The sequence below is a fragment of the Cebidichthys violaceus genome, unplaced genomic scaffold (genome assembly GCF_023349555.1).
Source record: "Cebidichthys violaceus isolate CVI_PGR_0920_01 unplaced genomic scaffold, fCebVio1.0.p SCAF_159, whole genome shotgun sequence".
In the NCBI taxonomy this organism is placed as follows: domain Eukaryota; kingdom Metazoa; phylum Chordata; class Actinopteri; order Perciformes; family Stichaeidae; genus Cebidichthys; species Cebidichthys violaceus.
The window spans coordinates 109,431-121,573 of record NW_027176328.1 but is presented as its reverse complement, the minus strand read 5'-3'; the positions used below and the strand labels follow the sequence as shown (position 1 = coordinate 121,573).

Genomic DNA, 12,143 nt, shown 5'->3' with positions numbered 1-12,143 from the left:
TCAATTATTGTTTTGGCATGATGGTGCCTTACACGTGTGCCTATCTGTCTCCATTCTGTCTCATTGTGACCCTGCTTTGTCTCTGTCTCCATCTCTCTCTTTCTCTGTAGGTGGTGTCAGGACACCAGGACGGTGAGAGTCGCCTGGCGTTGCCCGCGCTACAGCAGGGCATTCCTCTGACCCCTCCGTTCCTGCCCACGGCCCACCTGCCCTCCTACTTGGCGTCTTCGGCTCTGGACAGGGAGGGGGCCGGAGGAGGCCCAGCGGGTCACAACCCCCTCCTCCAACACATGGTGCTGCTGGAGCAGAGCCACAATCCAATGGGTCAGTAGTCACAGCATGCATCTGTAGAAATCCATCTTAGTGTATAACTTACAGTGTGTTGTATGCTTCATTGGCTCACTGTTTTATATGACTGAAAACTAATTTTCTTATATTTAAGTAACACCTGTAAATATTGTAGAAAAGTATTTTCTAGTGTTTATTTTTTCGATAAACAGCTCTGCTCTGAGGTGTCCGTCCCATGGGCCTCGTCTACCTGTTCTCTTAAAGGGGAGTAGTTTCTTTTTATGTGACCTGGACTCATTTTTGTCATTTTTGCAATCCTGTTTGCATTTCACTCAACAGCTTGAATTGCAGTATTTTCAGGACACTCACACACACACACACACACACACACACACACACATACTCACACACACACACACGCACACACACACACACACACACACAGCTTCATGTCACAGAGTCCGCTCTACAGGGCATCACAGTCATGATGCATCAGACCTCTCTTAGGCCTCGTGACCGTGATATCTCAGAAACGCCTTCAGGGAATGTCAAACGTTCATCTCAAGGATGAACTGATTAGACTCTAGGATATTTTTGGCCATAACTCAAGAATTCATATGACAATTTCACACAAAAATCTAGGTGGATAAAATGATGACGTGTTTACATTTTGGACAGACATGGGTGTACACTGAACTTGCCTGGTTGCCGGATGCATACAACTGCGAGGTGGCAATTCTAGTTCTGTTAAAAAGGTCACTTACACCGAGTAATTGTTCTAAATGACTTGAAAGTGAACACAAAGATGAATGTAACCAAACCGTCCAGTGTGTTCCTCTGTTAAAAATAGAATTGAAGTGATCAAAGTAGCCGTAGTTGTGTCATTGACTTCCTACTGTGTGAAATATATTCAAAAGCAATGATCGTCAAACTACATAAACAAGCTTGTTGAAAATGCCGTTCTGCTGTGACCGCTCTGTGCTCACCACAGTTGGTCTGGCTGGCCTCCCGCTGCCATCGCCCTCTGTCTCCAAACTTGCTCGGGGCCACCGTCCCCTGGGGAGAACCCAGTCGGCCCCTCTGCCCCAGCAGCAGTGTGGACAGGCCCAGGCCCTGCAGCAGCTGGTGGTCCAGCAGCAACACCAGCAGTTCCTGGAGAAACACAAACAACAGTTCCAACAGCAGCAGCACATCATCAACAAGGTAGCTCCATGTGTGCGGTGGGCGGGGTGTGTGCATGTGTTGGTTGCCATCCATGCATGTGTGTATGTGCGCATGTGTCAAGAATGGTATCTGAGGCAACATTTGAACAGCTGTGGTGGAGCAGCCAGCTGTGTGTGTGTGTGTGTGTGTGTGTGTGTGTGTGTGTGTGTGTGTGTGTGTGTGTGTGTGTGTGTGTGTGTTGTTTTGTCCATCTACACAACTTTGATTTGTTTAATGTCTGTGAATCCTGTCTCTGGATGAATCTGCCTGCAATCAGCAAGTCTTCTAGCAAGTCTTTCTTGTCCGTGTTCATGTATCCCTACTTCTCCCTGTCACCCTGGCAACTGTGCTGGAGAGGAAGCTGCCTCCATATATGGTCACCCAGGAAGTGTGGCTCACTGCATCATTGTGTGTGTGTGTGTGTGTGTGTGTGTGTGTGTGTGTGTGTGTGTGTGTGTGTGTGTGTGTGTGTGCGCGCGCGCACGCGCACAAGGTGATGTGCAGCGTTTATATGGTCATTGTAGAGAGGGAGACGGTTGTTTGTGTGCAGATATTCCCTCAGGATGAAGTCCCATTATCTTGTTAGCGACTCCCTCTCGTTCAAAACGCCGGGTTGTTGTGACTCCTGCTAATTAAGTCCAGCTTATGTGGAAAACCAGGTTATTTTCATGTCACATTCATTTGTGTTAATGCTCTTTTCCAGGCCACTTAAAATGAGAACTGCGCCTAGTGAGCTTGCTATTAAAATAAAAAAACACAACTGTTCCTCAGTGGGAGTGCACTAAACACTGTTAACCATTGAGGCGTACATTAGCTAGGTATTATGGGCATGTTCTGGCCCCTTGCTTTAAATTCATGGTGCGTGTGTGAGGGAGTCCTTCCCTAATTCCCTGAGTGTACCGAATCACAGAGCACTCACTGTAGACCCTGTTATTTAAGACCTTTTCAGCAGGCTTTGCCATTTGAACAATAGGCACTTGGTCAGTGCACAGTAGAAAGCTACAGTGACTGATGAAACGCAGTGTGTCCATAGTGTTGGTTGAGTTGACTGTCTGCCGTTGTGGCTCATTGGGAAGCCTCACCGGACTCAGAGCTGAGGCCTCTCTGTGTGAGCGTGGTTTCCTCCCAGACTGGCTTTGTTAACACCGTATGTTTGTCTGGAAGCGGCTGGCAACCGCTGCATGTAGGCAAACAGCGTTTAACCTACACGCACTAGTTGGATTTGTCACCATTTTCCACACCTTTCACTGTGAATTCACTTCAGTGACAAGTTGAAGTTGTTGCTGTGGGGAGACAGAGAGAACGGGTTGTTTCGTTAGTTAGTTATTTCTGCATAGTCAGAAAAGTTCAATCTGCTTAAATGATCTGCCACCATTTCACAGTGTGTGGAGATCACACTCCACATGTCACCTGGAACACCTTCTGAACTTATTGAAGGGATAACCAGAGCTGCATCAAGAAAACACCTTGTCATGTGACACCATTCCATTCAGTGCTTTGCCAGCATTAATCCAAACCTTTGTATTCCTTTATGACATGTAGAAGTTGGTGATTAAGCAAGAATCGACTTGACTGAGTGAGTTGACAGACAGTGCTGGCATCATATCCGACTCAAATGAATGCTGCTATTTATGGGATCACCAACGGTAAACGGTAAAATCGACAATAGCTGCAAAACAGGACCGTGGCATCGACAGATACCGAAAATCAGCCATAGATACTGGTCCCTTTAATCCCCACTGTGGCAGGAATCCAGGCAGCAACCTTGAATTATCTCTAACGGACAATTTTGCAAAAGAAAAATTGTCAGATTGCATAGAAGTCTAGTCTAAAATGACTCTACTTCTCTCTTGATTTATTCCCTCAGTAAACATTGTAAACATGAGTTTATGGTCTCAATCTCTAGTTTACAGTCTTCTTCAATACAGCATGATGTTCATTTAGTACATTATGCTCCATTTAGAGTCAAACAGACCATAAAGCAGGAGATGCTTTAGGGGCGGGGCTACCTGGTGATTGACAGGTCTCTACCTTTAACCCTTTAATGTCTTTTCAGTGTATGAACGTTAATTGTAACCTCTTTGGTCGGTTGTACTTAGCTCCGCCCTGTCGTGTCAAAACCGCAGTCCACCAATCAATGGGTGACGTCGCCGTGACTACGTACACTTCTTATAGACAGTCTATGCAAAAGTCCAGCTTTGACATGTGGTTGCTCTGGCTAAAATATTCAGTTTTATTTTTAATTTTACAGTTCCAAAGCCATTTGAGTTGTGTACTCAGTAGTCCCATTCATACCACATGTAATGTAAATAGATAATGTCCCCAGCTAGTCATTGACTCTGTACTGCCTCTCAAACAGCACAATGGAAAATGCAGAAGTACCCCCAAGATATACTGTTGCTTGCTGCATAATAATAATAATAATAAAATAACACACTTTCATTTAACGTGAGGACATGCAGCACAGCGGCATGTCTCTACAGAACGATTTGAATAGCTTTGTGTTAAATGCTACAGATAAGGACCATCGTGGCTTACATTCAATTTGATAATTACCATATGCACGAGTTCAGGATCGCAAACTATCCTTGCAAATGTCCCAGCGGTATGGTGTGTTTAGTTTTATTGATCTGGACAGCCACCACTTTGTAGAACCTGAATCTTCCTCCTGCTACCTTAAATTTAGGCTTTCACTGTCGGACATGTTGGCAGCGAAGAAAGGAATGAAAGAATCTTGAAACGGTTCCAGCCCGAGCCCGCCACTTCCTCGTTGGTTACCTGAGACGGCTGAGGGCGATACTGAGGTGTGCTCACTTCCGTGATGTTGTGAAAGTGTGTGAGGAAGGCCCACGGACGGTGACAACTAGTGTCAAGCGTTCTTCTCCACCTCACACTCTCTCTCTGTCCTTTCTCTGATTCAACAGGCTTATGTAGTGCCTGTCCCCCTTATGGTTCATATCCCAGCAACTATTCCCTCTGTTTAAAAGGAGGGCTGAGGGAGGGAGGGAGAGAGAGAGAGAATCAGTGCAGCAGGAGTGAATGAGTGTTTTGAGTTTGTTTGGAGAGGAGGGACTGGGATGAGGCAAGAGCCTGCTCTCTGACGTCAATGGACTGTTCCCTGGGCAATCTGCCAGCAGAGTGTGTGTGTGTGTGTGTGTGTGTGTGTGTGTGTGTGTGTGTGTGTGTGTGTGTGTGTGTGTGTGTGTGTGTATAATCGTGACCTACACATCAAGGTTGAGGTCTTTGACGACAGAGACAGCTGCCACAACAAGGTTCCTACAACGACCCCTCTTGGATTCCTCCTCCCTTCCTCCCTCGTGTCCTCTTCTCAGTGTTCTCCTCTCCTGCAGGCCCAGGCAGAGTTGAGTTCACTACCTGTGTATGAATTCAAATATAGTTATGGTGATCTCTCAGTAAATAAGTAATGAAGAGTTCAGAGAACCGGTTTATCTCCTGTGCCTGGCTAATGTTAGCTCTTGTTTGGAGAACCTTCAGGTCTTTCACGTTGTTGTTTTGTACTCGAGCAGTCGGCTATTTTTGGAATGAACAACACAGAAGTTGATCAAGCGGTGCAGGTTGTGCAGCACGGCACATTGCTTTCCCTGGTGTTCTCTCAGGCCTGATGGCACGTCTTCTCTCATGTCGTTGAAGACTTCTCCTCTAAAGCATTATGTCTGAACAAGGATTAATTTAATGTAAGATTAGGGTTAACGCATCACTCCTTGTTTAGTTAATCCAGGTTTCAGCTAAATTAAATATTTGAGTGCGTAGTTATTTTAGAATAGTGTTAGAATTTAATCAATGTGGAGATGCTGGTTTACCCAAATTAAGATAAATAGAAAAAACAATTTGTGTGCGGTCAGACCTCTTTTATAACCTATGAGTAGGTTATAAAAGGGGGGGGCGGGGGGTTAGGGTTAGGGTTAACCCTAACCCTTAAGTTTCAGGTGCGTTGTGTTCCTTTAAAGTTCCATTGTTTGTACGTTAGTGAGACGAGCCTGATGTTACTCATGATGGCTCCACAGAGAAGCTCTTGAAGGCCAAATCATAGAAGATAAAAAACACTGTTTTGGTGCAACAGACTAAACTGAATTTGAATTTAATCTAGGTTTAGAGTAGAAACTAAACTGACTTCTAAATAGACTCTCACCTGACCTTTTCTCTTTCCGTCCTCTAGATCATGTCCAAGCCCGGGGATCAGGTCTCGGCTGCGAGCTCCAGCGCCTCGGGGCCAGCCAGGCAGCACCAGAGCCACCCAGAGGAGACTGAAGAGGAGCTCAGGGAGCACCAGGGACTCTCCCTTTCATCCCCGTCGTCCTCCTCAACATGCGCGCAGGACACGGGGCCTCTGCGAGTGCTGGTCATCAAGCAGGAGCCTCCAGACCCCCAGGACCACCAGCAGCAGGAGGAGAGAGAGATGAGGGACAGACAAGCCGAGCAGGACTTCCTGTTCCGACAGGTGAGGACGCGGGGCGGGTGGGAGCGGGAGGAGAAGGTGACGCGAGGTGGAACAGCGGGAAGAGGTAGGTAGACGTGTAAAAAGAAAGGAGGAGGAGAGTGAGACGATCAGTGAATGATGGGGACTGTTGAATTACAGTCAGTTAAAATGCAGATTACACAAATGTAATCTTCTTTTCACACTTTACAGAGTCAAAATAGAAAGAGGGAAGATGAAACTCATTTTAACTTCGGCATCAAATCCCTCCTCTGTAACAGTATCTCATCGTGTGTATGTATTACCATCATAACGACTTTCTTGTCACTGGTTGCCAAAATTTTATTTTTTAAAGAAAATGAATGATCTTACAGCAGTGACAGATGGAGTAGTGACTAACTGAAACATTCAACCCTCTTCTTCACTGTCTGTCCATCCTCTGAGTTTTAGTAGAACACAGGTTGTACTTGGCACACATGCTAACGCAGAGTGTGTGTGTGTGTGTGTGTGTGTGTGTGTGTGTGTGTGTGTTTTTATAGGTTTATGAATGGCTCAGGGCTCGTGAGCCTCCTCCACACATGGACAATCACATTCACATGCTTTCAAAATTCATGCATAATGTTCTCCACACACAAAGCCTCAGACATTTATATGCTCTATATATCTGTATTGCACACACACACACACACACACACACACACACACGTGCAGCCATACCCAGTCAGGACACCATGTCCTCATCGGTCTAGCCCATCCCTGCCGTCCTTTCAGCCAAATTCAATCAGGCACTCCCCTCACTGTCGCCATGGAGCCCAATGTAAGCAGACGCGCCCATCATAATTAACGGGATTGCTTGGTGTCAGACACATAACCCAGGTGCACAAAACAAAGTTTGAGACACTTTTCAAAGGAAATCATCAATAAGTTCACTTTGCCGTTTTGAAGGCGTTTGATGGCTCATTATTTGTACTAGATCGTCTTTTTCAGTCAATATCATATTTGACAGATTTCCCTGCATTGCTTCCATAATTGTGTGGTTGTCATGCGATACACTGCACAGAAGAGAAAACCTCACATGTCACCGTATAACACAAGTTCAACTCTTATGCCTGCAGCATATATTGTGTAGCACAGCAGCTTGGTATTTGCAAGAATCTGGTGCCACCTACTGGAAGGGGAAAGACATTGCAGTCCAGCAGTAATCCAGTATACATGTCCCTGTGTGTGTGTGTGTGTGTGTGTGTGTGTGTGTGTGTGTGTGTGTGTGTGTGTGTGTGTGTGTGTGTGTGTGTGTGTGTGTGTGTGTGCGCGAGCAGCAGGCTCTGCTGTTGGAGCAGCAGCGGATCCACCAGCTGAGGAACTACCAAGCCTCTATGGAAGCAGCCGGGTTGTCGATCAGCTTCGCCGGACACCGCCCCCTCTCCAGGGCTCAGTCGTCCCCAGCCTCCGCCTCCTTCCCCATGGTGATTCAGGAGCCGCCTGCCAAGCCTCGGTTTACAACAGGTCTGTAGAAAAGTATTAATGATGATATGGTTCTAACGCATAACACATGGCAGCATATATTGTGCTATTTATCGGGGTGTGTGTCCATCGTAAAGTAGAGCGGCAAACAACAATCTATGAAAACACTCTGATGCTGCTGATTGCAGGTTAGAGGAAACCACACCGCGGCTGTTTACACGCTCAAGGCTGTTGCTAGGTATTCTGAGCCTTGTGACGACATGCTCCACAACAAGTGTGATGTACTCCACGGAGTCGCCTCATCTCTCTGGACGCTCTCAGTGTGACATGTTTGTTTACGGTGAAGCCGTTGCAATACATAATCAAAACGTGGGACTTTAACGTCGTGATTATAGGAATCCTGTTGCCACAACTGGTCCTGCCCTCGTTGTCAAAGATGTACAAATAAATACACGGTATGTGTGTATTGTTCCAGGTCTGGTGTATGACTCTTTGATGCAGAAGCACCAGTGTATGTGCGGCAACACCACCAGCCATCCAGAGCACGCCGGACGCATCCAGAGCATCTGGTCCCGACTGCAGGAAACCGGCCTCAGGGCTCACTGCGAGGTGAGGCCACAGTTACACTTGACCTCAATAGATGTAGCTTTTGAAGTATCATCTCCACCTGCGATCACATATGTTGTGATTTGGCGCTCTATAGATATGATTGCCTTGACATTATAAAGCTTTAGAGTTGAATTGTCCTGTCCTGGAGCTACGGTGAGTCGAGTAAACAAATGTATTTTATCCTCATCTCAATTACTGAGAACTTATTTCGAGGTTAGCACATAAAGCAACTGTCATGGTTTTTATACATTTGCCACATTACAAATATTTAGGCCTCCTCACACTGAACGAATAGACGTGTTGTTAACGTGTCACTGGGTTTTTTCCTCTACCTGTTGTGATCTTAAGAAGTTAATAGTATAAAACCTGCCAGTGTTCAACTCTGAAATGCAGGTTGCTTTAATGACCAGAGGGGGGCAGTGTTGACCTATTTTGTCTTGGCACCAGGCTTTACCAATGAAAACTAAACACTTAAGAGCTTATGGCATTAAAATGAACCACTTTCACCTCCTAAACTCTATTTACTGAACGCATGCAGACCCCACTGTGCCTCCATACATGACGTACCTCTCCATGAGTGTGGGACACAAACTTCAAACAATGTAACTCCATCCTTGTCGTCTTCTTTGGTGTCGATGGCAGTTTGGATGGTGAGCAAGTCGTTTTGACCCTGATTTGTCCCTCTTTGTCTCCTCTGTGACCAGTGTATCCGCGGCAGGAAGGCCTCGCTGGAGGAGTTACAGACGGTCCACTCCGAAGCCCACGTCCTGCTCTACGGAACCAACCCGCTGCGGCAGAAACTGGACTGTAAGGCATACAATGACGCATCGATGTACGCACACAATTGCATAAACACGTTCTGTGTGTACGTTTGAACTGATCCAGCAGTAAGTGACTGCCAGCCATGCTGCTGTCTTAACTAGTCTGCTGGCTATGAATGAGTGTTGAGATAAATAGTGTTGCTCAAGTGTTTCGCAGTACTTTACACACAGACGACACACTGCACACATCAGTCTGCATGCAGACGTGCAATGTTAAGTGTTGAGCTGTCCATTTCAGTCGACTAAATCTCAGACTAAGTCCTTCTCTTAAACACCACGAACCTGCAGCGTCTGTGAAAGGAATCAGCTGTAATGCTTAAACCGTGTCATGACAAAAGGTCCGATCTAATAAAGTCCTGGAGGTGATCAGGTGAGGAACTGCTGAAGCTTGTTAACTGGAAGTTGCACAGGCTGCTTTGTCACTTATGTCTGGCCTTTGTGGCTTAAAGCGCAGGTGTGTGTGTGTGTGTGTGTGTGTGTGTGTGTGTGTGTGTGTGTGTGTGTGTGTGTGTGTGTGTGTGTGTGTGTATTAACTATCTGGTTCGAGGTTGTTTCTTGTTGGCTCTGAGTTATGCTCTGCTTCATGCTCTTAGATGCTTGTTTAAAGGAGATGTACTTATGACTTCTGGTGACTAGTAGTTCTTTTGAATACCTTTGTTGATGCTCTTATTGTAAGTTGCTTTGGATAACAGCGTCTGCTAAATGACTGTAATGTAATGTAATGGTAGACACTGTTGAGCACATGGACCCCCTGTGAGTGCCACGCTCTGCCCCTTGAGCTTCAGAGGTCTGAAACTTTACACTGGTCCAGTTGTTAACACGAGATGGAGATTAGTTCAATGTTTTGATAATCCGGGCAGTTCAGTTTCTACATGCTGCTTTAAAAACCTTTTCACAGGGTGAACAGTCAGTTAGATTCAATTTAAAGGCAATAAAGTTGTTTGGAGAATAACAATTAAAAAAATGTCTTTTTAGAGGAAATTCTAACCAACGGATCTCTCTCTGGCCTAAAATCTTGATTCCCACTGAAGAGCAGGGAGAGGGTTTAATTGTCATTATTATTATTATTATGGTTATTATTATTATTATGAGATACTCGTTCCCCCTTCACCTCCACCAATTAAGGCCCGCCCTTGTATACTCTCGCTGTTAGATCAGGTCAAAGGGTCGATTGCTCAGTTTCTAGGGGGTCATGTGAGTCCAGAAAGTTACCACTTCACCCGGTCGCTCTCTCTTTTCTCATTTCCATATCACGGTTTCTAATTCCACGTTTCTGTGTTTCTGTGTTTCTGCCTCAGGTTCAGTGAGTCCCATGTTTGTGAGGTTACCGTGCGGAGGCATCGGGGTAAGTCACTTACGTCTAACAAACATTCACTAGGTGATGAAGTATTGGTAATTTGTGCGCCTGCTATGTTAGTCACGCTTGTTCAGTGGAAAATTGTTGTAATAGACGGTTAGTTTTTTACAACACGGTGCTAATCTAATCAATATCCAACCTGCACCGCTCCACCTCACTCTGTGAGGAAACAAACAGCAGAGATTCATCAAACAGCAGTCTAACAACTGTTCTCTCTCTCTCTGCCCCTGCCTAAATAATGGTCCCATTTGTTCCTGTTCCACCAAACACACACACACACACACACACACACACTCTCTCAAACACACACACTCTCACACACACACACACACACACACACACACAAACGCCCCTCAAGGACCAGAGGCAACAAAAGCTGTTGCTTGCCTTTCTGCAGTGTTTGTAATTATAACCAGATGTTTTCAGCATACAAGCTGTGTGTGTGTGTGTGTGTGTGTGTGTGTGTGTGTGTGTGTGTGTGTGTGTGTGTGTGTGTGTGTGTGTGTGTGTGTGTGTGTGTGTGCGTGCGTGCGTGCGCGTGCGTGTGTGTGTTTGCGTGTGTTTGCACGTGCCTTGGTATAGTTGGGGGTGTATGTTTTTGTTTGTGTGCGTAGCAGTGTGTTAGGCAATGATTTAGATGGCTGCTCAGAGCTGGAAGTGCTGTCTTTTGAAATGGATCTGTCCGGGCAGTCTCACACCTGTGTGTCTGTGTGTGTGTGTGTGTGTGTGTGTGTGTGTGTGTGTGTGTGTGTGTGTGTGTGTGTGTGTGTGTGTGTGTGTGTGGCTGTTGACTCCTTCACACGGTTGAGGATTTCCAAAGGCCAATCCACCTACAGCTCTTTATGTCTTTTACATAACAATTCTGCATCTCAAAATCCCCCCCCCCCCTTATTCCCTCCCTCAGGGGTTACTGCTGCTGTGGTGGGAATGAGAAGAGCTCTGCTCTGCTCTTTATAACGGCAAATGGGGCTAAATTGTTGTCTTCCTGTCATGCACACACATACAAGTCCCCCCACACACACACACACACACACACACACACACACACACACACATTTACAGAGGAAGGGGGCTGAAATTAGGCTGTCAGCCTGTGGGGAACCATCATTCAGTCATCCCAGCTCTCTCCCGCTCTTTTCTACCTCTGACACACACACACACAAACGCCCACCTTCCCTTTCACTCTTCCCTGCCTAGTTTGCGTCCCACTCTTGGCTTGAGGCAAAAAACTAACATCAACACGGCAGATCATAAACCCACCCAGTCTCCACATGCTGCTTCAGAGCCGACTGTTTGTGCTCATGAACTGACTTATAGGATTCACTTTCCCGTTCACTCGTGGGCTCTTCAGCCGCTCGCTCTCCTCGTCCACGTGGAAGACACGACACGGTGTCTTCCACTCTGCCGGTTTCTCTCTCTTCACATTCTGCTCCCTGAGTCAGAGCGACGACGCTCTCCATACCTCCTCACTCCCTCCTTTTTCAGTTTTTCGTCTACGGCGAACGCACCACAGTTTTTATTCCGTGGTCTTTCTTGGCACGGCTTGAAAAGAGCCTTTTTCCTCCCTCTGTGGATGTTATTATGGGGTTTCTCCTCCAGCCTCCATCATTCCCGTCGCTGGAGACGAGAGGAAAGTGAAGTGGGCCCGCCGGCCCGAAAAAGCTGTCGAGTCGCTTCACGCACTGACTGGTTGAAAGGGCCCGCGGGTCTGACCGGGGTGACCGTGACTGTCGGCCAGCTGACTGACCGAAAGGCAGTCGGCGTGGATGAAGCGCGACAGAGCGGGTGACCGGCAGGTTAAAGTTAACACATTCAAAGTGGGACAGCCGCGGGTTTAACATCGGAGAGCCCGGTCCGGAGCTCTGGCGTCGGTCCGCTCCGCACATGTGTGTACGGTTGAAACACATCCACACACAGACCTTCCTTCTCTTCTTTTCATCTGCCAGCTCTTCTCTCTGTTTATCACGTG

The 12,143-nt window shown here is 46.6% G+C and overlaps 1 protein-coding gene across 4 annotated transcripts in view; it reads left to right on the top strand.

Annotated features, from left to right (window-relative positions):
• hdac4 (histone deacetylase 4) overlaps window positions 1-12,143 on the top strand; it is a 109,571-nt gene that overhangs the window by 69,309 nt on the left and 28,119 nt on the right. For all 4 annotated transcript variants that reach the window (XM_068710526.1, XM_068710524.1, XM_068710527.1 and 1 more), the window contains 7 exons: window positions 111-324; window positions 1,280-1,491; window positions 5,669-5,950; window positions 7,243-7,429; window positions 7,863-7,996; window positions 8,701-8,803; window positions 10,116-10,162. In XM_068710526.1, the coding sequence (XP_068566627.1) occupies window positions 111-324; window positions 1,280-1,491; window positions 5,669-5,950; window positions 7,243-7,429; window positions 7,863-7,996; window positions 8,701-8,803; window positions 10,116-10,162 (1,179 nt within the window). The remainder of the gene's footprint in view (window positions 1-110; window positions 325-1,279; window positions 1,492-5,668; window positions 5,951-7,242; window positions 7,430-7,862; window positions 7,997-8,700; window positions 8,804-10,115; window positions 10,163-12,143) is intronic.